The sequence below is a fragment of the Leptodactylus fuscus genome, chromosome 6 (genome assembly GCF_031893055.1).
Source record: "Leptodactylus fuscus isolate aLepFus1 chromosome 6, aLepFus1.hap2, whole genome shotgun sequence".
Lineage (NCBI taxonomy): Eukaryota > Metazoa > Chordata > Amphibia > Anura > Leptodactylidae > Leptodactylus > Leptodactylus fuscus.
Genome location: NC_134270.1, coordinates 132,006,123 through 132,032,731, shown reverse-complemented (window position 1 = coordinate 132,032,731; position 26,609 = coordinate 132,006,123). Strand labels below are relative to the sequence as shown.

General features: G+C 43.3%; 1 protein-coding gene across 1 annotated transcript in view; it reads left to right on the top strand.

Annotated features, from left to right (window-relative positions):
* The window catches only part of LOC142208639 (serine/threonine-protein kinase 17A-like), a 47,725-nt gene that overhangs the window by 11,100 nt on the left and 10,016 nt on the right, over positions 1-26,609 (top strand). Inside the window, exons 2-6 of the mRNA XM_075277268.1 lie at positions 11,770-11,982; positions 16,970-17,114; positions 17,706-17,832; positions 18,701-18,749; positions 18,969-19,148. Coding sequence (XP_075133369.1) covers positions 11,770-11,982; positions 16,970-17,114; positions 17,706-17,832; positions 18,701-18,749; positions 18,969-19,148 — 714 coding nt within the window. The remainder of the gene's footprint in view (positions 1-11,769; positions 11,983-16,969; positions 17,115-17,705; positions 17,833-18,700; positions 18,750-18,968; positions 19,149-26,609) is intronic.

Genomic DNA, 26,609 nt, shown 5'->3' with positions numbered 1-26,609 from the left:
AGCTTATGATGGGAGGCACGATATGGGGGCCCACTTTTAAAACCTTTGAATGGAGCCCGCAAATGTGTTAAAACTTCTCTAACCAGACCCCTGCTCATGTCACAGGGAATAGCAGGAAGCGCCTGCTCAGCCAATCACTGGCCGCAGTGGTGACCTGCCTCAGCTAGTGATTGGCTGGTTGCACATGGGAGCCACCATTAAGTGTCAGAATGGCAGTCATGGTGTCAATAATTTTTTAAGTCATCCTGCTCAAAAACACTCTTTATAAGCTGGGGCTCCCACGTTGCAAAAATGTTGCGTTGTGTTTTACTTTACCTGCAAAGTGGATGGGATTCTGGCCAATCCCATCCACATACTGCAGAGAATTTCTGCAGCAGGAAAGCTGTGTTTTCAATGCAATGAAAAACGCTGCAGAAAGAAATTTAATGTGTTTCTGCCTTGTTTTTCACCACATCTCGCTATGTGGTGCCTTAAAGCTGTTTTTCCTTATAAAGAGTCTAGCACCTGCCCCAAGCATGTTCAACTGTTATCTCCATTTTTCAGTGCACATTATGTATGTCTCTTTTGTAGATTTGTAGAAAAACTACTATGATATTTTATGCAAATTAGGCAGTTGGTGCACAGGGGGCGGGGCCTTCAGTACTCAGAGCACTGCACTTGCTGATCAGGTAATAGGATATCTCCAGAATTAAAAAGTAAGACGCACCTGAATAGTCACCAAGACCAAGTCAGGGGGCCGGGCTGGGCATGTGCTCTGGGTGTTTGATATCATGGAGGGGCTGCAAACAAGACATTCTGCCTTGGCCAGGTATGGGGGCAAACTGAATCTTTACCTAGCCGTATCTCTGGTCTCCCTCCTAACGGCTCCTCACTGTGCCCATATACCCATGATGCCCTGTGTATGGACAAGCTCTTACAGAGGCAGGCAGTAATAAAATGGACCCTGCATGCATAAAAGCTTCAAGGTTATATCTGTAACAGGACATCCTCCCTCAGTGACACTTCATAAATATATCAGACCATAAAGTACAAAGTATTTGCAGATATGTATATACATTCCAGCGGTTTATGTAGGTTCTCCTCTGCAATCCATACTTAATGAAATAAGCTCATAGTGCGCTGATATGGCCTGAACTGTAAGTACCTAAAGGGGTTTCCGAGATAACTTCAAATTTGCCAAATGCCAGGAATTGTGATAAAAAATGGGAAAAATGTATACCCACTCCTTCACTCTGCTGGTGCTCCAGCACTACTGCTACGAATCACTTCCATACTTAGCTTGGTTACAGTGATGATGAGCCGATATACCCCAATACATTGCTGGCCTCGAAGGTATATAGAAAGCTATGGCCTGTAATAGGCTACTGAGGTGTAAGGGCATGTCAGTGCTGCAGTCAGGACCAAAACATGAAGGACAGAGGATAAAATGGGCACGTATAGCTCCTGTTTTTTTCATTTTAGCACAATTCATGGTCTTGGGCAACTTTTTAGTTGTCTTATAACACCAGTTTAAGAGTCCACAGTCTATTCCCTCCATATTATCCTCTCACATGCACACTAGGGCAAATTTCATAAAAGCACAAATATGAAACCCCGTACGGAACGAGTGGCTTTTATAGTACGAAATCTGAAATGTATGGCGTATAAATACACGTCCATTTCTGTATCCGCACTGGTTACATCCTCTGACCATCTATAGAACACACGCTTCTCGCTCTCAAGCATTGCACTTGTCAATGGTTATAACCGAAACGCGTTGTGTGTACCTGCTCTATCAGTAAAGAAAACTCTACTATTCTCTTTTGGGTTAGTGCTGATTATTGAGCCAGTCCGTTTGGATTTGGTTAGTCTATCTTCATCGTGAATGCTTTTATGTCCATTGTTCTTCACTGTTTATGGACAAAGTCACATAAACGCTCCAATATCATTCTTCCAAAATGACTTTGCCATTGTCAAAAAGATTTTTCCTTTGGAAAATAGTTTGCAGCACAGTAGAAATAATATCAGTGCTATGTATATATTACCCTCTATAGGAGACTTATGGCATGTAGATTTCTGGTAAGGTTAAGGCTACATGGTGACCGGCCGGTACTCCTGTCACATGACCTGTGAATTCTTCAATAATGTTAGTGAATGGAGTTGCATTGTAACCCCGAGGGTGCCGCGATTGTAGCACAAATGTCGAGCAGTGTTTGACTTTTTTGCCACCAGAAGATACGGCCGTGGCAATGATTGGACATATCACTATATGGGAATATCCCACAGATCCTATCACATATCTACCTCCTTTACAAAATGTATCTTTCAACTGTGAAGTAGCTGCTGACCATTGCCTTGTTGGACAATGTTATGTCTTGTAATGCTGTGTTATGTTGTGTCTTTAAGGATATATTTTACTATATATTGGTGAACATAGAGGTCGGCAAACCATAGCGTACCTGTTGAGCTTTAGCAACAGTGAGAAGATTCTGGGGTCGGAGCTGGGGCTACCGAGGATGAGAAGTAACCCTAACATCTGGCAGTGTGGTTCAGGACTCTTCCTGTTGCCATTTGCAAATGCCAAACTGTGTGCCTCTATGGTGAAGTGTAACCACCAAGATGGACCCTGTAAGAGAGACTGTAACTGCTATACCTGTTACGTCTTGTGGAGTAAACTACAGTTCAGGTTCAACCCATTTGCCATTCTTGCAAAGGGTACGGAATTAAGGCTCGTAGATCACATCATAAGAATAGACATTATTACATAGCAGTCCAATCTCTCGTATTCTCATCTCCACCAAAATCCCCATAAAAATTAGATTAAATATCTGTCTCTGGCTTAACAGTAGCCAATGCGGAGCTGTTGTTTTTTTCGGAGGGGGGTGGTGGTTAGTATTTGTCCCTCATTGTATCATATTAAAACACGTTTCTGTAGTTTGGCTCCATTTCAAGGCTGGCAGAAGTTATGGGTACAGTTAATTATTATCATCCACTGTGAAGTAGTGAATCTCTCTATAAATCCTGGCGTGTATTTTGTGGTTAGAAAGCAACTACCCTGACAGTGTCAGAAACGGAGTTGACATCACTCGCCAATAAATCTGTCAAACTGGGAAGAACCTGAAGCTTCGCTTGCCTGAATTACGACACTTATGTAACTCCAGTTCCAGGTACAAACAGAGGTGGGAATGTGCCATAGTCCATAGTGTTCCAGAACAAGGCCACAGCAGGTGAAGTCTCTTTTCATTTGCTATTCTGCTAACATGAAGAGCGGCTTTCGTGGGCACCACTGACCTTTCCATACATGTTATAAAAATGTTCTGTTAGATTCTTGGCTTCGATTCAGATACTAGTCATTCCCTAAGTCTGAGGCATTTTTCTGGGCTCACCACCTCTGCTGGGATGGAATTCCAAGAATCCCACCCTATTTGTAGCACACGTCTTCGCTGTCCCCCTGGCTGACCACCTTCCACTTTCTAACAATGGACCTCTTGTCTTAAGACTTTTCTTTGTTTGAAATTTGCTTCTCTCTCCAACATTGCGAAATTCCTAAATGGATGCAAGGGTTGCGTGATAGCGCTGTGCCCCTTCTGGAAACATTAGATCTTGTTCTTTAACTATGTGTACCCGAACATGTCTTTAGAGTTAACTGTTCAGTGACTCCGGTAGTTCAGCACAAACCTTGTATCTGAATACAATGTTAATATATCATTGTGGGAAGAATATGCAAATCTGACTTCCATGATGTAATTAGGATGTCAGTGCCTCAAGTATGCACACCACTATGTGGAAGAAGAGGATTAAATAAGTAATGACATCATCTATTGTCAGAAGCCGGTGCAATGATGGATCAGTGGTGTTATCTTGTATTGTAATATTCTCTGTGATGTAAATACGGTGATACAATTTCCATCCTTTACTCATTTTAATATGGTCATTGTGATGAATTGTGTATAAATCATAATGTGGGTAGTTATGATTATAGTTCATTGTGGTGTCTGGTTATGGTTTTAATGATTGTAGGAAGTTATGTGTTGTTGTGTGTCTAATGTATCTATTAATTCCAATTCTCATTCCCCAGCTCAGGATACAGGTGTTCAATTAGGCAAGATATTAATCCAGTGCAGAGAGCCAACCATAGTTGAGAGCCAAGCTTCTTTGTATGTGGCTTGTAGACCAGATATCATAGCTACCTTTTCAGTCTAAAACTACGGGTAAGGAGCAAAGGGGAACTATTAGATCAAAGGCATGGGTGTCATAATTCGTGTTTTATAACCATTTGTGTATAGAAATATAATTGGTGAACCCATACAAATCTTTGGGAGTGCGATTTAATCTTAGTGTTCACTATGTCTGGACTTACATTGTATTTCATTTGGTATGCCAGGCATATCATGCCTACATGATGAGGTCGCCCAGTCTGTAGATCTGTCCAATTCTTCTGCCAATCTCCATGGCCAGGCTTGTAAGAAGCCTGTTCTTTAACAGAAGGACTGAACATGCTAGAATTTCACATGCCCCTTTTTTTCTCTACCAAATTATTATTAGCCAAATATGTAATACACATTAGATGTTCGACCAATCTCAAATACAGCCACATTACAGACATCTAGCGAAATATAGAAAAAACCGGCTCACCCACTTGTGATATATATTTCTTAGTCCAGATTGCTCGGATACCGATGGACTCCACTCGGCAGCTTGAATCAAATATACGAAGAAAAATCCAGCAATTTCCGGATGTAATAAAAATTCCAACTTTATTGTGTCATATTAAAATCTTCAGTCTGTATGCATGAAGTGGCCGCAACAGATGACTTGGCGTATCGTAGATGACAAAGAAAGCCTACGCGTTTCGGATATAATCCTTCATCATGGCATGCCATGATGAAGGATTATATCCGAAACGCGTAGGCTTTTTTTGTCATCTACGATACGCCAAGTCATCTGTTGCGGCCACTTCATGCATACAGACTGAAGATTTTAATATGACACAATAAAGTTGGAATTTTTATTACATCCGGAAATTGCTGGATTTTTCTTCGTATATTTGATTACAGACATCTGTTGTTTTAATGACTGTCGGACATCCTTGAGTGTTAACTTTAGACTACACTTGAGTCTTATGGCCGCACCACAGTGTCTCCCTTCTGAAAGAATGGGTACCAATGGTGTCTAGAAGTGTTGAAACTGACTGATTACCAACCAAATCCATTTTTTTCTAGACGCCATCTTGTATGTTCTGTTCGTATAGGTCCATGCTCAGAACATCACCTTGGCTGAAGTTTTACTGAAAATTTAAATGACATTTTCTTCTATTTGTTGAAACAGGATAGCTGCTATAAAGTAAAGAACATGGGATCTATAGGAAAATGTACCCCCCCCCCCTCCGCCACCACATCATACAGCCAATAGACAAACATGGCAGACATCATGGGATTAGTTCAGGTAGTCACCATCGTGGAACTGTGTCCTTGTCTCATAATCAGACTTGTGTCAGGTTACTTTGAAGCCAAAGAGAAAAGAGAAATAAATGTGTCTGTGTTTATCCCCATGAGCAGACGTTAAATAAGATATCCACGCTGCTAATCCATTTAGTGAATGTGAGGGCAAAGTCTTTTGTTTGGTCAATAGACAAATGACACATTAAAATGCTCCTTATCTCCTCTGATGCATTAGAGGGAGCAAACATTTACTAATATCACCTAAATTATGACCTGTTAACCTGCGGAAAGCCTGACGATAACATGCCAAACCAATGCTAACACCGCCTGGCTTCTCATCCACAAAAGAAGAAAGTCTGGTTTCCTAAGAAGGTAAAAAGCATGACATGGGAACGTGACTGAGAAATACCTTAAAAGATAACCCCAGTCCAGACGTCCACAGGATCCCCCTCCATGAGTCAGAGTTGAGAACCACAGAATAAGGCATGTCCCGCAGTAGTTGCCACATTAGATGAGCAGGTGCCATGTAATACTGTAAGTTTCCCTGGAGTGGTTACCACATTGATGGTAGCCGATCACTAGAGGTTACATAACTAAATCAGTTGTGATATCCGAATAGTTTCATTTTATGTAAGGGTTGGTAAACCATTGGGTTGGTTGCCATACACATTAGGCTAAGGCATGAGTGGCCATACACATTAGGCTAAGGTCGTCCAAATATCTAATGCCCTATGTTAGGAAAAAATATCATTTCAACAAGTCCCACCCTTTGTTCTTCTAAGAGATACGCCTTTACCAGAGATGTGTGGCAGCTTTTATTCCACTCTCCTTATTCAGAACACCAAGTATGCAAGTATACGGGGAGGTCAGGAGGAATTGCTGTCATATGACCATTTTGTAGACAGCTATTCAATCAGGGGCGTAACTTTAGGGGTGCAGTCACGCCAGCGCCCAGGAGCCTTAGGAGGCCCATAAGCACTGGCATCAGTATTGAAATTGCAGCTTCCATCTGGCCCTTAAACCAAGGAGACCCCTAGATCCCCCTAACAAACTAAGGTGGATTAAACTCCTTAGCACCTGTAACCATCACTATCAAGAATTCACTATAGGGATGAGGTAGTGGGGTCCCGGACAAAAGATTGCACCGGTGTCCACAAGACTTTAGTTACACCACTGTATTCAATGTATTTGACAACCCCTAAGGTTACTGTAGGCATAAAACTGTTGGTCAGACTGCTATCTTTATCAAACCTTTCTTCACCATGGAGCCTGGTTCTTCAAGGTGGCCAGTTATTGCAGAACCCGGCTGAGGTGTAACGTGAAGCACTTGGACCCCACTCACCATGTGCTATCTATCATAATGATGTCTTCTTATGTCCTCTGTACCCCCTATAACTACACCACTGGACCATGGACCATGGGTTCATGCACATACAATTTTTACTTTATTAAGGACAAGAGTGGCTCCTGATCATAGGGAAAGTGTGAAGAAAAGAATTATCCTACATACCTAAAACTGCACTGCGTGAATCTGATGCAAAATCAAAGTACATTTGTAATAAAGAGTTCATTACGGTAACACTATATTACCATATGCCTCATTGTAAATGTAGTCACATAACATTAAGACCAACCAGATATTCCATCTCTTATTAATTCTTGTCTTAACAATGACCATTTCTTTGTGAATGACCTGCTGGAAATGGCAGAAGAATAGAATAATTCAGGCTAATATAAAATGGTATTAACATAGCCCCGAGAGAAATGTAATTCAATTACAGTGGCGGTATTAGGCCGCGCACCTCTCGGGGATAAGTATAACAAAGTCAGGAATTAATCTGCTCTCCTGCATTCTTGTGTATGTGACCTTGAAGTTGAAGGTCTCGGAGTGGGCACCTACGGGGCACAGGTGGAAAACATTAGCATGTGTTAGAATTCCATGCGGTTCCTGTTAGTGTTTGAGGGCCATCTGTTGGTCTGCGCGCCGCTCCTGTTAACCCGTGAGGTTAATTTGTTTAGCTAACTGCCCCTCTCCAAGCAAACAGTTTTCTTTCCCTTTTGTATACAATAAAATTGGGGAAAGACATCTGTCATGGTATAAGGTTTGAGGTGGGACAGTCACAGGTTGGACATTACACAGTAGAATCATTGTTATCCCCTCCAGACAAGTGTATTATAACCACATTAGTGCGATCTCCTGAAGTTCTGTGAACTCTACTTAGATCACCATTGATCCGTATAGTAATATTCATATACCTACTATATATTAAGAGACTGAAAGAAGGACAAAATTTTTAGTGCACACAGTGTGCTCCTATGCAGGATAATGCCCCTTTAGTGGCACCGATGTGTTATATTGCCCCTTTGTGGCCTTCACACAGTATCATGCTCCTCTGTATCCTCCATACAATATAATAACCTGTCAAAATCCAGAATAACCACCTTTGGCAGAGCGGACCGCTGCGAGACGTGCAGGAAGAGAGGGGATGTTGTGATGATGTCACTGGGATGTTGAGCCATGCCGATTCCAGTGCCGTGGCCAGCTGTGCTAGGTTACACAGTTGAGCATCCATGGCGCAAACAACCCAATCAAGGTGGTCCCACAGATTCTCGATTGGGTTCATGTCCAGGGAATTTGCTGGCCAAGGGAGTACAGTAAACTCATCCCGGTGCTTCTCCAACCACGCACGTACACTGCGAGCTTTATGACACGTCGCATTGTCCTGCTGGTAGATGCCATCATCCTGTAGGGGTGAACATGGTCCACAAGGATAGATGCATACTTGTGTTGATCCATCGTGCCTTCCACAATGATGAGTGCATCTAGATAGCTGATGACACGTGCCTTCTGCGATTGGTTGTTTAACGTTGACGTCAAAAGTAGGCGGAGGTCACATTAATATGACTGGACTGTGTATATATATACTGTATATGCTAATTGTAGCCTCTACAGTATGAAGTTTCCCATATTGTTGCACTCACAGTATAGAATGTAATTGCTCATTGTGGTCCCCATGATAACGTGTCCCTTTATTGTGGCCCCATAATATAACCTCTCCCTCATTGCAGTCTCTACATTATAGTGTCCCACTCATTGTGGCCTCTACCATAATGTCTCACTTCTATGGCCACAGAGAGGGTAGAAGCCAGAACATACCTCCTGCTACAAGGACAGTGGAACAGCATCCAGAATCCATGACTTTCTTGCAGAATTTTGTATAGGGTACTCGGTCAGTCATACAATGCAGTCAGGCAGGCAGGACTGTGGTAAAAGGCATAACCTAAAAGGGTTGTCCACATTAGAACAGGTCACAATGTCAGATCAGCTGATCCTCTGTTTGATGGGACCTAAGAATAGATCATCAGTTTTCTGAAGCTGGACAACCCTTTTAAAGTTCCTGCTCCCCGTTGCAGAATCCATACAGGGCTCCTCATAAGTTACTACTGTTTTCTTATATGGCAATGGGTCCATTGGCCCAATTTTGACTGCGGGCTGCTGCGCCCCCTACTGTTATCCTCTTGGCTACATATACAACAACCTCAGCCTGCTGACAGTTCTACATGAGGACAATGGGACTCTGCAGATTGCTAGACTGGAGCTATCCATGGCGGCACATATAGAAATGTGCAGATCACATATACACACGACTTTTATATACATATACATGTAGGCAACATGATGCCAAGAAGGGGACTGACAAATATCGCTGTGGGTACTTGTACGTGTGCGGTAAAAAAGAAAAGACCAGAGACAGTGATGGAAGTCAAAAACGGACAAACAGATGTAAAATGGAGCAATTTGTCCGTAGAGACAGTTGTGCGATTATAAAAACAGGCAGTCAAAAACAGATGAAATGGTTTGCATCTGGGCCTCACCCAATTTTTTTGATCCCTAATAGACTTACCCCTATTCAGGTATGTACGGGAACAGAGAATAGGACATTTCCTAATTTTAGACAGACAGTTTTCATGTTCCATTAGAAATGCGGACATGTGAATAGACCGTTAGTCCTTCATTGTTCTTATGATTGTGTGCCTATGGCCTTATATTAGCATGTCTGTAAATATTTGGTTTATAGGGTTACCGCAGGCCCCATGTTATACCTCTTCGGCACCCGTATCTTTTTAGCGATTATAGTAAATACTCCGAAATCCCACTGGCTCCACTTAGAGATAAGGACTATGGCTCTCAGTTGTGGAGTCAGTCTGCAGCGTGCCTGGACATCTCAAGGTTATCTGTAAGTACAGCGCCTGATCTGTAGCCAACAGCCAGGTAACCAAGATAATCACTTTGAAGTGGAGGATTACAGGTGAAGTATTAAGTAACTAAAAATCATTACATCCAGTCTAGTCCTGTATTTTCTATCACCATGTCGGAGAATATATGTCATTACAATGCAGCATTCTGCAAAATGTAGCTTTACTGCTAATAGGAAATTACAACTCTCAGCATGTCCTGATAGATGACATCCTGGTTATGACGTAACATCAAAGTCAGGGTAACTTAATATATATTACAGGGGTTGTCTTATCACAGACATTGGTGGAAGATCATTAGAATATGCCATTGATAACCTATTGGGGAGGGGGTCTAACAAGGATGACCACTAATGATGATCCCTAAAGTTATCTTATCACGGACATTGGTGGAAAATCATTAGAATATGCCATTGATAACCTATTTGGGGAAGGGGTCTAACAAGGATGACCCCTAATGATTACTAGAATAAAGTGATAAGACTTTTAGGGATTATTGACATGTCTGTGTTAATTTCAGAGGTTGTAGAGTTGGTTAGAACCACATAGCGCTCCTAGAGAATTGAGTTATTCCCTTCATTGGGTATGATATATTACAGAGAGACTTACAGATAGGGAGGTATTACTGTGAGCGCCCGTGATATTTCATTCTAGTCCTATTTTTTTTTTTTGTTGAGAATGGATACAAATGGATTATACATTAACTATCATGTGAAAAAAACGAAAGATCTGATGTGGACCTTTCTCCTTCACAGAGACATTTTTCACTTTCTCTGTCACTCATCTGCAGTGCAGAATACAGACTACCATTTATGAAATCGCACATAATATCACCGTCTGGCTTATAATAAACTACTCGGCGAGCACGCACTTCCTGTAGATGGATGTTAGGAGGCTGTGAAGCTTACTTGGGGCTCATGCCGCTATATCATGAACACTTTATACGTTCTACAATACCTTTAATCTTGAGTTTCCTGTTTACTGAGAATTGTAGAATAACGCTGTAGCAGCAGATGTATGTCGTGTAGCATGCGTGGGATGTATACGCTTCACTGAAGGCAATCTGACTTCCTCTGTGAATGTATATGGACTTGTATAATGGCTTCCAGCATTCATATAACCAATGATAGAAATAAGGAGAAGTTTGTAGGAAGCGTCTAGTTTACGTCACTGAGCATGATGGGAAATACTCGTATTTTACTGTGGTTATTATTATTAGGACTCCTGATGGTTCCCCTACAGATTCATCTATAGTTTATTCCACAGAGCTGGACAACATGGGTATGTCCAATGGCGTACATAGAAGATAGGGCGCCCTGTAGCAAAGGTCATTGCCATCCAGGATGTAAGAGTCTGGAGTTTTGTTCTGAGTCCTTGCTCCTATCGTGACCCCTAAGCCACTATTAACCCTTTGTATACTAACAAGAGAGTCATAGATAGGTTTTTACCACCACCCCTCTTCATTCTCTCAGCCCCATAGCAGCCGCAAGGAATACACACCGTCATATATGTCTAATCTAGTGGTTTGTGAGCTATAGGTGGCTCTTTGACATGACTTGCAAACTGCTGCCATCTTCACTATTAGCACTTGGCACCTGTCCCTGCCAGACATGGGATCCCTAAGGGTTCATATTATGAGCTGCAGCACATGATATCTTCTATGTGACACTGCATTGTAGAATATGACATGTGAGATTGTTTACCAATATTTTCGGCCCACAGTTTCTCATGTGAACATGCACATGGCGCTTTACATTGATATAAACACATAGCGTCCATAGATGCTACAGTATAAGAGAGGAAGTCAGCTCGATATATAAAGTGATGTGAAACATCGACTTCCTAGCACTCTTGAGTCAAATAAAATTGTCACCCATGAACCTCAAAAGTAGAAGACGTGGTCAAGAAATAAGCTTAGTTACCTTCTATTTCTACTCCTTTTGGGATAAGGGAACACAAGATCCGAGTGTAATGGAGTCACTACATTCATGCATTTGTTGGCGCTAGAGTTAGTATAGGGCAGGAATAAATCTAGATTCCCCTCCAGGTACAGAGATCGACATTGTTAACCATTTCTTTTCTTTTACCTTAGGGGGAAGTTTGCAGTGGTGAAGAAATGTGTAGAACTATTGACCGGCAAGGAATACGCAGCAAAGTTTCTAAGAAAACGGCGAAAGGGGGAAGACTGCCGCAGTGATATCATCAATGAGATCGCCATTTTGGAAATGGCTCGGTTCTCACCCTACGTGGTAGATCTACATGAAGTCTTTGAGACAAACAGCGAGATCATCCTTGTCATGGAATAGTAAGTATTGACTTAATCTGAGTCTGTCATGAGTGATTCGGGGTAATAGAAATGTCATTTTTCATTGTATTTTCCCCTTGTGTTAAGAATTGATGGAGCTAAAGTGTCTCTAAAATGTAATGATGATAATCTTAAAGACATATAACACTCATACTGGAAATCTTTACCACATTTCTCTAAAACCATGTCGGATCTTTCTGAGAACCGTACGTTCATGTCTGTATCAGGTGTAGTCAGGCGACCACATCCTGCCCAGCAACGTCTATGAAGTCGCTTACGGCTGAGATGTGGAACCTTATATGGAGCTTATGAAAGTGTCTATGAAAATGTTGTGGTCGCACCGTGAAAAACTAGTTCCAATGTTGCAGAATATATCACCTCTTCTGACCCCATTTTTATTTTGCGTGTTTCTTTTCTATCATCAAGAACATTTGCACAAATTCTTCTAAACTTTTTCCAGATTTAGTATTTCAAAGACTTTGATTCACTTCAGATTTGTCAGGTGGAGACAGAGTACTTCTTAGGATGTCCCACGTGACTACATGGTGTAGGAACAACTTCCAGGACACAGCAATGGCCCCAGAGGTCCAGCCAGTCTGCTAAATGCAGAAATCTAGGAGGGTTGGATTAGTGGGAGGACGTATTCGGCCTGAACTTTGGTGCACAGTGGTCAGTTGATACATGTGGGGTCTGAGAGTAGGGCAAGGCCATGGGGTTCTGAAGGTATACTTAGAGAAGACCATATACCGGTGACCAGAGAGCCCTGAAAAATGGGCATGAGCTAGGAGGAGTGTGCTCCGGCAACTTGGCACCCCGAAAATCGATAGCAACAAAGATGAAGAGGAGACAGTCACAGTAGCAGTACAACAAGCCCCATGTGAGGGAGAGAATGATATTCACCTTGCAGAGGCCAGGTGGCCAAAGAACACAAATAAGAGACATTGACATTTTGTTGTGGGTTCATTTACCTTACTTCATCAGAAATTTACTCATACCAGTCAATCCAGTTGTCACCAGGGTACCTGCCCCTGTATGTTACCACCATATACAAATGACTGCGGTGTACCCCACAGCATCCAGTCTATGACAAGTCACTGTCAGCAAATATCAGTAAATATAGGAGTAGAAACCGTTTAAATACCCTTGTTCTTGGTGAATCAACACAAGTGCTGCATCTTTATGAATGCTATATGGGTTATGGGGTACACCAATGCCTCACTGATCATGTTAGATTCTAATTTTACAACATGGCTGCCGTCAGTATTTTGCATTATAATTAGATTCTGTGAAATGAATCAAAACAGAAGAAGGGGTTGACTAATAAATCTGTGGCCTGACAAATGAGATTCGCCACAGGGCGAGAACCACTTTGCATCTATATAGGGCATTTGGGTCGTCTAGAGCAGAGAGCCCCTTAAAATTGTTATCTCTATCAACAAGTGGTGGAAAACCTTCCTTGTTGTACCAATTTTTGCAATTGCAATTTTTGCAATTTTGCAATTTTTGTGGTCTTCGGCCAGTATAGCAATGATACATCCTCAGCTCATGCATCATTTCACACGTAGGACTTACTTTTGTATGGGATCGCTTCGGCCACTCTAATTTTTGGAGTCGGGACCGACAAAATTTTCCATGACCGTTGTTGAAAATTCAGGCAGTTGGCCGCTATGACCATGTGGCCGATGTATTGGATGTCACATTGGTTATCATCTAGATTTCACAGAAGCTGATTTTAACAAGAATCAAAAATGGGGACAGCTTAAGGGCCTCGAAAAGAAGATCTTTAATAAAGATACAGTAGTAAAGTAAGTTGTGCGGAAACTGACGCCAACAGGAAACAAAAAGCCAGACTTATCTTGGAGGCAAATAGGATTATGACATTCCTTCCACAAACCACAGAATGGACTTTTAGTGTATCCTGCACAGTTGACTAAATGTTATAAATGGAGGGCCAGGTGCTGTGTACATTTTACGCAGATTAACTTCACACTGTATTAATGGCCTATTATTTCATCATTTTTCTTTTTCCATGACGTCTATCCAGCAGCTGGAGATGAGACGACTATCAGGAAATAATGATTTTACTTTGTCCGTTGTCCTTGTGCTTGAGATCTCATTAGCCGCTCGTGTAGACAGTAAATGGGACTTGTAGGCTTCTGGCCATGGAATGCGCTGAGACAATAAATTCTCATAAAGGCATCTTATCGCAGCCAGCCAGGAGATTAACCTATTCAGCCCTTGCCATTTTAGAAGATTATGCTCGAAAGACTGTCAAAGTCAAGTACATTTTATATCAAAATATATGCAATGCATAGAAGTCAGTGCTATGTCTGCCCCCACCCCATATGCAGAATGGACTGGTTCTAATGAGATAAGGACTATGCTGTAGAAGGGTCAGAAGATGCTACATGTTGGTTGTGTAGCATTAATCTAGTGTAGGGTTTCCATACACGTAGACGTTTGTTCTGCGCGACTGAGAGCCACAAGTGGTTTGACTGTGACTTTTGTAGTTTTGTGGTCAAAAACTGCAAAACTTTGAGAATCCACATACAGTTTTTGCTGCTCCATTCTCAGACACGTGCCATGGACTTCTGTACGAATGGGCAGAATTACACGGATCAATTGTCATCAAATTTGTAGGTTTACGAGCAATCAAAAAGACAATAGTCTATGGAGAATGGAGGAGAAGAAACCGATCTTTGATCAATGGTCTTCATCGATTAAAAGTAATTGTTAGCCTATCAGTATGTATTTGTTGTGTGTAATAAAACTAGAACCTATAGGACACCCATCCAAACCTGCGGAGAACAGTCAGGCCTCATACGGATTAGTTGACCCTAATTGGATAACTTTGCTTTCTCCCCCAGTCTAACATATGTAGACCCCTTATACATTATTGCAATTTTTATTTATTGGTTTGTAGGTTTAGGGCAGAATTCTTGGTAATTCTAGTAACAGATACATAAGATGAATGAAGAGGCATAGGGGCAGGGGCGTAGCTAGTGGGGAGGAAACATGGCGTCTTTTCCAATGCTGATGTCGCGGTGCCAACAATCCTTACAACAATACAGAATAAGGGCAGAGAAATGAAGCTCTATAGCTCTGCTAGATGATGTCTATAACTTATTCTTCAGGATAAGTCAAAAATCAAAATACCATCAAAAAACTGGTCAACGAGAACCTTTTGTATGTAGGCAGGAGGGCGCGGACCTAAAGTTCTTCCTTACAGCAATGTATAAGACAAAATAGCAAACTACAAAGGCTTGGACCTGACAGTTCAGCGGCTTTGAAGGATATTGAGGGCTAATATTTGCAGCACCTTTCCTCCAGCGGTAATTACAGTTTTCCATGGTGACACTGGCATGTTAAGTAGTTCTATAGTCCTCTGGCTATATTGCCCTTGAATCGCACCTAGAATCTGACTACGTGAAAGCCCTTTGTTTGACATTTGTGACTCGGAGCGTGGAAACCCCTGGTTGATGTGTAACTTTGCAGAGTGATCACTACAATATTTACATGGCAGGAAGCTCCAGTCGTAACGGCACAGAATACCGTATGGGAGACATATAGAAAATCTGCAAGTAAAAAGTGCAGGAATGCCATTGTACCCAACAAGGAGATGGCTGGTATTCAGCAGGTTAGAAGAGCAGTGTGTTAATCTAACATGTGGGGCAGATAAAGGAATAAAAATATAATTTGTACCAAAAAATTGGTATTCTTGTTGAAAAGACGACGGCTTATTTTGATATTATAGTGGTAAGGTAGAAAGGGCCGAATCCAGAGCCTTGTATGAACTTGGCTCCTTTTCTATTCTTTGCAATCCTATTTTATTGTTTCATTGTGTCTAAGATAAAGCAACTTTGCAAATAATTATAATGCAAAAAAAAAAAAATCAGCTGTCTTATCTATTCAGCTGGTATATGGACTGGTCTGTCTCACCGGCCATAAACATGTCAGCCACGTAGACATATAGGTTTGCATAGGAACATACCCCAACGATAGGACGACTATGATTTCTCAAAATATTGTACGCTAGCTGTAAATTTGTCAGAAAGCACAGAGTTGCTCACAGCCCATAGCAAAATCCAGTGACAAGATCTGACTTGTATATTTGTGTTGGTACGGATTGTTCTGTACTTGCCGTGAATAATCGCATGTGTACAATGTCATTCAGGAAGGTGAGCAAATGATTTCTATAGCCGGGGGCCAGATGATTTCAGGAGCCATAAGTGACTTGTGTATGAAAAGTAATGCGATTTACCTGACTGCAAATACCCAACTCCCATGAAGATGTCATGGCGGCTTTTATCTGAATGCTTCCCAGAGGTTATTTTGTAAGATTCTCTGTAAGGTTTCCTATGAATGGGTTTATTATAAGAGCTTCAATTTGTGAAGATAATTTCCTAGTTGCCAAACAAGTTTTGCTGCTGTTATATGGATGGCACACATCATAAACTTTTTACAGTTTCTAAGGGTGTTATTACTACCCGATAACAGGGCCTGCCATTGTTCTAGGTTACAAATCCAGGTGCCGTCATGAGCCTTAGGGGTGACCGCTAACAATCATGGGATTGCACCCTAGGAAGACGCATGTTGGGTGCTACAGTTATTAAAGAAATTGTATGACTATGGCTTTTTTTTTCTAAAACGGCATCACTCTTGTCCATAGGATGTGCCTAGTCTTGTTGCACCTCAGGCCAAGTAAATGGGGCTATGTTGTAATACCACATATGGCCACAACACAAGAGGGGCGCTATAACTGGAAAAAAATCACAGGCTTTTTAAAATATTATACAAACAGAAAAATAGGAAGTCTCCCCTGACGTCCCTATAAATGTGCCGGCTCAGTATCAGATTCCAGATCCTGTCCACTTGACGTACTACAGTAGAAAGACCCCATTATATAGCCAGATGGGTTATAAGTCTGCACAACTGAAATCTTTTTGGTATCTATATAATTCTAATATATATAATCCTCCTTTTCTAGTGCGGCTGGTGGCGAAATCTTCAATCAGTGTGTGGCCGACCAAGACGAAGCTTTCACAGAGAAGGATGTTGTGCGGCTCATACGGCAGATCCTGCAGGGGGTCTTGTACCTACACAGAAATAATGTTGTCCATCTGGACCTAAAAGTAAGGACACCATAGACTTATTCTCTGCAGTTTACAAGGATTTTACAAGGCAGCATGAAAGGGGATTCACATCTCAGACATTTATTGCATTTTCTGTCCAATAGATGTGGGTCCTGCCTCTGGCGAAACGGGGGGGGGGGGGGGGGTCACTGACCCCTACCTTGGCCTGACATGTGAAGTGGGATTACAGGATAACACATTATGGCCTTAAAGGGGAAGATCAGTCCTAATGATCTTGTGACCTGCTATAGATACACGTGAGAAGGTCACATTGGGGATCTTAGCCCACTACTGATATTCAGAAGGTCTCTGTACTGTAAGTCATCTGACAAAACAATCCAAGCCAAAGTAGATTGGTGCGAATATGTCAGATTTACTGAGTAGAGGCCTGTCATTCTGAAAGTCAGTGGCAGTCCAAGATCACAGACTTCCCTAATGTGACCCTCCATGTGTGTCTATGACAGATCAGAAGATCATTGTGACTGTATTCCTGATAACTTATTCCACATAGGACTGAATGTCATAATCTACCCTATCCTGTATGTAGTAGCATTCTCGGTAATCTTCTTTTCTCAATTTCTTCTATTTCAGCCACAGAATATCTTACTTACTAGCAGTAAACCACTGGGGGACATTCGTATTGTAGACTTTGGCCTGTCCCGGCAGGTGGACAGCATTAAAGAGGTGCGAGAGATACTTGGGACCCCAGAGTATGTGGGTAAGTAGAAGCAATGTAAAATGATATAATGGGCACCCATTTAGGGCATTTAGATGGACCAGTAACTGGTGCACATAGACGACCCGAGACCCAAGCTTGTGTTCTCCAAACTATAACGTCTTTCTGTCTGAAACACTTATAGAGTATACGTCATAAATATCGGCATATGGGATCATTACCCAATTCACCTAGGCACACCTACCATAGTGTCTGTGTAAAGGGTACTTGGTTGTTTCTTGAAGACTTCAATGGAGAACACTGCTTCATGTACATGAGTGCCCCAGACATGGTTACACTGTGTGTGTGCTGTGACATCACTTTCTGCATTATCCCTGTATATTAGAGGAAGACCCTTGACATTGAGATAAAATAATCATAAGCTTTTTATGATCTGAAGTCACGTGCTGCTTAAGGTAAAGGAGTTTCCAACGAATGATATTTATATCCAGTCCACAAGATAGGAGATAAATGTCTGCTGCTAGAGTCAGACCACTGGGAAGTCATGGCCATGAGAATGGGGTCTCTAAGTGTCCCATGTGAATGAAACTAAAGTGCACATGGCCAGACTCTGCACCCTTTACTTCTATGGGTCTTTTGGAATGGTGAATAGTGGTGGCGGATCATGTATCACCACTCTACTTATGGAACTTAGGGGTCCCCATTCTTGTCATCACTGTCATGAGCAGGAAAATCTCTTTAAGTTGATCTGTTGCTATAAGGCCTAGTTATTGTTGCACTACTGATGTGAGTAGTAAAGTGGAATAAGACACACTCCATTATAGGTAACAACATATTAAACAATGCAATAAATGTAAAATCAAATTTCACTTCTGAAGAATACTAAAATAGGGTTTCTTCTTGATTTCAGCTCCTGAGGTGTTGAGTTATGAACCAATCAGCACGGCGACAGATATGTGGTAAGTACAATCCGTCTCCATAGTGAGAGTCTATAGTGTATAAATATAGGTGACTGTCCATCTTGGTATACACTCCCGTACTTCTCATAACATCACGTTAGCAGTATACCCTCTCATTACTTTTATCCCAAAATTATATATACCGTATATTACTACTATAGCTGCTCAGAAGCAGATATGTTGTCTACATGGTGCGATTTCTTATGTTTTTTTCCACAGGAGTATTGGGGTGCTTACCTATGTCATGCTTACTGGAATATCTCCGTTCTTGGGTGACACCAAACAGGAGACGTTCCTGAACATCTCACAAGTGGACATCCAGTACACACAGGACGAGTTTGAGGGAATATCGGACGAGGCCATCAACTTCATCAAGTCTCTTCTCATTAAAAATCCCAGGTACCAGACTGAGTAGCTAAATACATGTACGAATCTGATGATTTTACTGTATTGTCAGGTCTAAAAGCCATCACTTTCCATCAGAACATTTTGTGCCTGCCAAAGGTGGCCATTCATATAGGATGGCTGTCAGATAAGTGGTTGTCCGATGGATCGCTGTCATCTTCGACAGTCTTCAACAATGTGGAGAACAAAAGACATCAGGCCAAAAAAACCTCAAGCATTGACCATCCTCTTATGTCCCAAAAATAGTTGACTGGTAGGGTTATACAAAAAATATGTGTGGCATAGAAGAGTATAGATCCTTATCTTATCTCATAAGTGATTGTGTTACTGTACATAGAAACTAAAGGACCCCATACTCATTAAAGGAAAGTTGGCCAAACCCGCTGATTTTGGGATGACTATCTATTGTGGACATCACAACTCTCTTCCATTAGGTGGTGTTGGGGAAAAGAAGGATCAGCCATGTTGAATTTCAGTGTCCAATTCTTTTGCTCTCCCTGGAGATAAGCTTAACTCTACTCTATCCATTATAAACACATACACTTTTGGTCGAACTGGACGTGCAAGTATATAAGAGGTCTTGGGAGGAATAGGTGTTGGCAATAAGCATTGAGCAAACAACTGTTGAAGGTGCTTTTGTGCATCCAGGCCTACAGAGCTTATCTCTGGGTAATGGGGTATTAGTGGTTAGCATTGTTGTCTTGCCAAGGACAATATCTGGAGTTTGTGTGTTTGCCCCGTGTTTGGGTGGGTTTATTCCAACACGCCGAGGCTATACTGATAGAAAGTTTTGGTTGCGAGTAGAGATGAGCGAACAGTGTTCTATCGAACTCATGTTCGATCGGATATTAGGCTGTTCGGCATGTTCGAATCGAATCGAACACCGCGTGGTAAAGTGCGCCATTACTCGATTCCCCTCCCACCTTCCCTGGCGCCTTTTTTGCTCCAATAACAGCGCAGGGTAGGTGGGACAGGAACTACGACACCGGTGACGTTGAAAAAAGTAGGCAAAACCCATTGGCTGCCGAATACATGTGACCTCTAATTTAAAAGAACAGCGCCGCCCAGGTTCGCGTCATTCTGAGCTTGCAATTCACCGAGGACGGAGGTTTCCGTCCAGCTAGCTAGGGCTTAGATTCTGGGTAGGCAGGGACAGGCTAGGATAGGAAGGAGAAGACAACCAACAGCTCTTGTAAGAGCTAAATTCCAGGGAGAAGCTTGTCAGTGTAACGTGGCACTGACGGGCTCAATCGCCGCAACCCAGCTTTCCCAGGATCCTGAATGGAATACACTGTCAGTGTATTCCCGTATACCCGATATATACCCCGATACCCGTTCCAACGGTGTGCCCCCCCACCTTCACCCCAGAAATACCCTGCAAGTCCCCTAGCAATAGAATTGGGGCTATATACACCCACAATTTTTACTACTGGTATACAGTGCCATTGTCTGACTGGGAATTCAAAGAATATATTGGGAATACAAATACCCTCATTTCTTGCTACTGCCATATAGTGCCAGTGTCTGACTGGGAATTCAAAGAATATATTGGGGTTACGTGCACCCACAATTTTTACTACTGGTATACAGTGCCATTGTCTGACTGGGAATTCAAAGAATATATTGGGAATACAAATACCCTCATTTCTTGCTACTGCCATATAGTGCCAGTGTCTGACTGGGAATTCAAAGAATATATTGGGGTTACGTGCACCCACAATTTTTACTACTGGTATACAGTGCCATTGTCTGACTGGGAATTCAAAGAATATATTGGGGTTATAAATACCCTCATTTCTTGCTACTGCCATATAGTGCCAGTTTCTGACTGGTAATTCAAAGAATATATTGGGGTTACGTGCACCCACAATTTTTACTACTGGTATACAGTGCCATTGTCTGACTGGGAATTCAAAGAGTATATTGGGAATACAAATACCCTCATTTCTTGCTACTGCCATATAGTGCCAGTTTCTGACTGGTAATTCAAAGAATATATTGGGGTTACGTGCACCCACAATTTTTACTACTGGTATACAGTGCCATTGTCTGACTGGGAATTCAAAGAATATATTGGGGTTATAAATACCTTCATTTCTTGCTACTGCCATATAGTGCCAGTGTCTGACTGGGAATTCAAAGAATATATTGGGGTTATAAATACCTTCATTTCTTGCTACTGCCATATAGTGCCAGTTTCTGACTGGTAATTCAAAGAATATATTGGGGTTACGTGCACCCACAATTTTTACTACTGGTATACAGTGCCATTGTTTGACTGGGAATTCAAAGAGTATATTGGGAATACAAATACCCTCATTTCTTGCTACTGCCATATAGTGCCAGTTTCTGACTGGTAATTCAAAGAATATATTGGGGTTACGTGCACCCACAATTTTTACTACTGGTATACAGTGCCATTGTCTGACTGGGAATTCAAAGAGTATATTGGGAATACAAATACCCTCATTTCTTGCTACTGCCATATAGTGCCAGTTTCTGACTGGTAATTCAAAGAATATATTGGGGTTACGTGCACCCACAATTTTTACTACTGGTATACAGTGCCATTGTCTGACTGGGAATTCAAAGAATATATTGGGGTTATAAATACCCTCATTTCTTGCTACTGCCATATAGTGCCAGTTTCTGACTGGTAATTCAAAGAATATATTGGGGTTACGTGCACCCACAATTTTTACTACTGGTATACAGTGCCATTGTCTGACTGGGAATTCAAAGAGTATATTGGGAATACAAATACCCTCATTTCTTGCTACTGCCATATAGTGCCAGTTTCTGACTGGGAATTCAAAGAATATATTGGGGTTACGTGCACCCACAATTTTTACTACTGGTATACAGTGCCATTGTCTGACTGGGAATTCAAAGAATATATTGGGGTTATAAATACCCTCATTTCTTGCTACTGCCATATAGTGCCAGTTTCTGACTGGTAATTCAAAGAATATATTGGGGTTACGTGCACCCACAATTTTTACTACTGGTATACAGTGCCATTGTCTGACTGGGAATTCAAAGAGTATATTGGGAATACAAATACCCTCATTTCTTGCTACTGCCATATAGTGCCAGTTTCTGACTGGTAATTCAAAGAATATATTGGGGTTACGTGCACCCACAATTTTTACTACTGGTATACAGTGCCATTGTCTGACTGGGAATTCAAAGAATATATTGGGGTTATAAATACCCTCATTTCTTGCTACTGCCATATAGTGCCAGTTTCTGACTGGTAATTCAAAGAATATATTGGGGTTACGTGCACCCACAATTTTTACTACTGGTATACAGTGCCATTGTCTGACTGGGAATTCAAAGAATATATTGGGGTTATAAATACCCTCATTTCTTGCTACTGCCATATAGTGCCAGTTTCTGACTGGGAATTCAAAGAATATATTGGGGTTACGTGCACCCACAATTTTTACTACTGGTATACAGTGCCATTGTCTGACTGGGAATTCAAAGAATATATTGGGGTTATAAATACCCTCATTTCTTGCTACTGCCATATAGTGCCAGTTTCTGACTGGTAATTCAAAGAATATATTGGGGTTACGTGCACCCACAATTTTTACTACTGGTATACAGTGCCATTGTCTGACTGGGAATTCAAAGAGTATATTGGGAATACAAATACCCTCATTTCTTGCTACTGCCATATAGTGCCAGTTTCTGACTGGGAATTCAAAGAATATATTGGGGTTACGTGCACCCACAATTTTTACTACTGGTATACAGTGCCATTGTCTGACTGGGAATTCAAAGAATATATTGGGGTTATAAATACCCTCATTTCTTGCTACTGCCATATAGTGCCAGTTTCTGACTGGTAATTCAAAGAATATATTGGGGTTACGTGCACCCACAATTTTTACTACTGGTATACAGTGCCATTGTCTGACTGGGAATTCAAAGAGTATATTGGGAATACAAATACCCTCATTTCTTGCTACTGCCATATAGTGCCAGTTTCTGACTGGGAATTCAAAGAATATATTGGGGTTACGTGCACCCACAATTTTTACTACTGGTATACAGTGCCATTGTCTGACTGGGAATTTAAAGAGTATATTGGGAATACAAATACCCTCATTTCTTGCTACTGCCATATAGTGCCAGTGTCTGACTGGGAATTCAAAGAATATATTGGGGTTACGTGCACCCACAATTTTTACTACTGGTATACAGTGCCAATTTCTAACTAGGAATTCAAAATGCGCAAGGCTCCCGGAAAGGGACGTGGACGAGGCCGTGGGCGAGGTCGGGGGAATGGTTCTGGGGAGCAAGGTAGCAGTGAAGCCACAGGGCGTCCCGTGCCTACTCCTGTGGGGCAGCAAGCATTGCGCCACTCCACAGTGCCAGGGTTGCTTGCCACATTAACTAAACTGCAGGGTACAAACCTTAGTAGGCCCGAGAACCAGGAACAGGTCTTGCAATGGCTGTCAGAGAACGCTTACAGCACATTGTCCAGCAGCCAGTCAGACTCTGCCTCCTCTCCTCCTATTACCCAACAGTCTTGTCTTCCTTCCTCCCAAAATTCCGAAGCTTTACAGAACAATAACCCAAACTGTCCCTGCTCCCCAGAGCTGTTCTCCGCTCCTTTCATTGTCCCTCAACCTGCCTCTCCACGTCACGATTCCACGAACCTAACAGAGGAGCATCTGTGTCCAGATGCTCAAACACTAGAGTCTCCTCCATCTCCGTTCGATTTGGTGGTGGATGACCAGCAACCCACCCTCATCGACGATGATGTGACGCAGTTGCCGTCAGGGCATCCAGTTGACCGGCGCATTGTGCGGGAGGAGGAGATGAGACAGGAGTTGGAAGAGGAAGTGGTGGATGATGAGGACACTGACCCGACCTGGACAGGGGGGATGTCAAGCGGGGAAAGTAGTGTGGATGTTGAGGCAGGTGCAGCACCAAAAAGGGTAGCTAGAGGCAGAGGCAGAGGTCAGCAGCTTAGGCGAAGCCAGGCCACACCCGGAATCTCCCAAGATGTTCCAGTTCGTACCCAGCCCCGAAAAACTCCCACCTCGAGGGCACGTTTCTCGAAGGTGTGGAGTTTTTTCAAGGAATGCGCCGAGGACAGATATAGTGTTGTCTGCACAATTTGCCTCTCGAAATTGATTAGGGGCTCTGAGAAGAGCAACCTGTCCACCACTTCAATGCGCCGTCATTTGGAATCCAAGCACTGGAATCAGTGGCAGGCAGCAACGGCAGGACAAAGGCCGCCTGCCGTTCACGCCACTGCCACTGCCTCTGCCACTGCCTCTGCCTCTGCCACTGCCACTGCTGACTGTGCTGGCGATGCACTCCAGAGGACGAGCCAGGACACCACTTCATCTGCCTCCGCCACTTTGTTGACTTCTACCTCATCCTCCCCTGGTCCTGTCTTATCTCCTTCTCCTGCACCATCAAAGGCACCATCAGGCGTTTCTTTACAACAACCCACCATCTCTCAGACATTGGAGCGGCGGCAGAAATACACTGCTAACCACCCACACGCGCAAGCCTTGAACGCCAACATCGCTAAACTGCTGGCCCAGGAGATGTTGGCGTTCCGGCTTGTTGAAACTCCCGCCTTCCTGGACCTGATGGCAACTGCGGCACCTCGCTATGCCGTCCCTAGCCGTCACTACTTCTCCCGGTGTGCCGTCCCCGCCTTGCACCAGCACGTGTCACTCAACATCAGGCGGGCCCTTAGTTCCGCGCTTTGCACAAAGGTCCACTTGACCACCGACGCGTGGACAAGTGCATGCGGACAGGGACGCTACATTTCACTGACGGCACACTGGGTGAATGTAGTTGAGGCTGGGACTGCTTCCCAAACTGGCCCGGTGTACCTCGTCTCCCCGCCTAACATTCCTGGCAGGGACACGAGAAGAACACCCCCCTCCTCCTCCTCCTCTACCGCCTCCTCCTCCGCCACCGCCTCCTCCTCCGCCACCGCCTCCTCCTCCGCTGTTAGATTGACCCCAGCTACGAGTTGGAAACGTTGCAGCACTGGCGTTGGTAGACGTCAGCAGGCTGTGCTGAAGCTGATCAGCTTGGGGGACAGACAGCACACTGCCTCCGAGGTGAGGGATGCCCTCCTCGATGAGACGGCAATATGGTTTGAGCCGCTGCACCTGGGCCCAGGCATGGTCGTTTGTGATAACGGCCGGAACCTGGTAGCAGCTCTGGAGCTTGCCGGACTCCAACATGTTCCATGCCTGGCCCACGTCTTCAACCTAGTGGTGCAACGTTTCCTAAAGAGCTACCCCAATGTTCCAGAGCTACTGGTGAAAGTGCGGCGCATGTGCGCCCACTTTCGCAAGTCGACAGTAGCCGCTGCTAGCTTAAAATCTCTCCAGCAACGCCTGCATGTGCCACAACACCGGCTTTTGTGCGACGTCCCCACACGCTGGAACTCAACGTTTCAGATGTTGAATAGAGTGGTTGAGCAGCAGAGACCTTTGATGGAATACCAGCTACAAAACCCTAGGGTGCCACAAAGTCAGCTGCCTCAGTTTCACATCCATGAGTGGCCATGGATGAGAGACCTTTGTGACATCCTACGGGTCTTTGAGGAGTCCACAAGGAGGGTGAGCTCTGAGGATGCGATGGTGAGCCTTACAATCCCGCTCTTGTGTGTTCTGAGAGAATCCCTGATTGACATCAGGGATAACTCAGATCACACAGAGGAGTTAGGGATAGCATCCGATCCGTCACAGCTGGAGAGTAGGTCCACACATCTGTCCGCTTCACTGCGTTTAATGGAGGAGGAGGAGGAGGAGGAGGAGGAGGAAGAAGAGTTGTCCGATGATGTGATGGTGATACAGGAGGCTTCCGGGCAACTTCGAATCGTCCCATTGTTGCAGCGCGGATGGGTAGACATGGAGGATGAGGAGGAAATGGAGATTGAACTTTCCGGTGGGGCCAGAGGAGTCATGCCAACTAACACTGTGGCAGACATGGCTGAGTTCATGTTGGGGTGCTTTACAACCGACAAGCGTATTGTCAAAATCATGGAGGACAACCAGTACTGGATCTTTGCTATCCTTGACCCCCGGTATAAAAACAACATCTCGTCTTTTATTCCGGTAGAGGGGAGGGCCAATCGCATCAATGCTTGCCACAGGCAATTGGTGCAGAATATGATGGAGATGTTTCCAGCATGTGACGTTGGCGGCAGGGAGGGCAGTTCCTCCAGTAGGCAACCAAGTTCTCACCGGTCCACACAAACGAGGGGCACACTGTCTAAGGTCTGGGACACCTTGATGGCACCCCCTCGCCAAAGTGCCGCCACGGAGGGTCCTAGTGTCACCAGGCGTGAGAAGTATAGGCGCATGTTGCGGGAATACCTTTCCGACCACAGCCCTGTCCTCTCCGACCCCTCTGCGCCCTACACGTATTGGGTGTCGAAGTTGGACCTGTGGCTTGAACTTG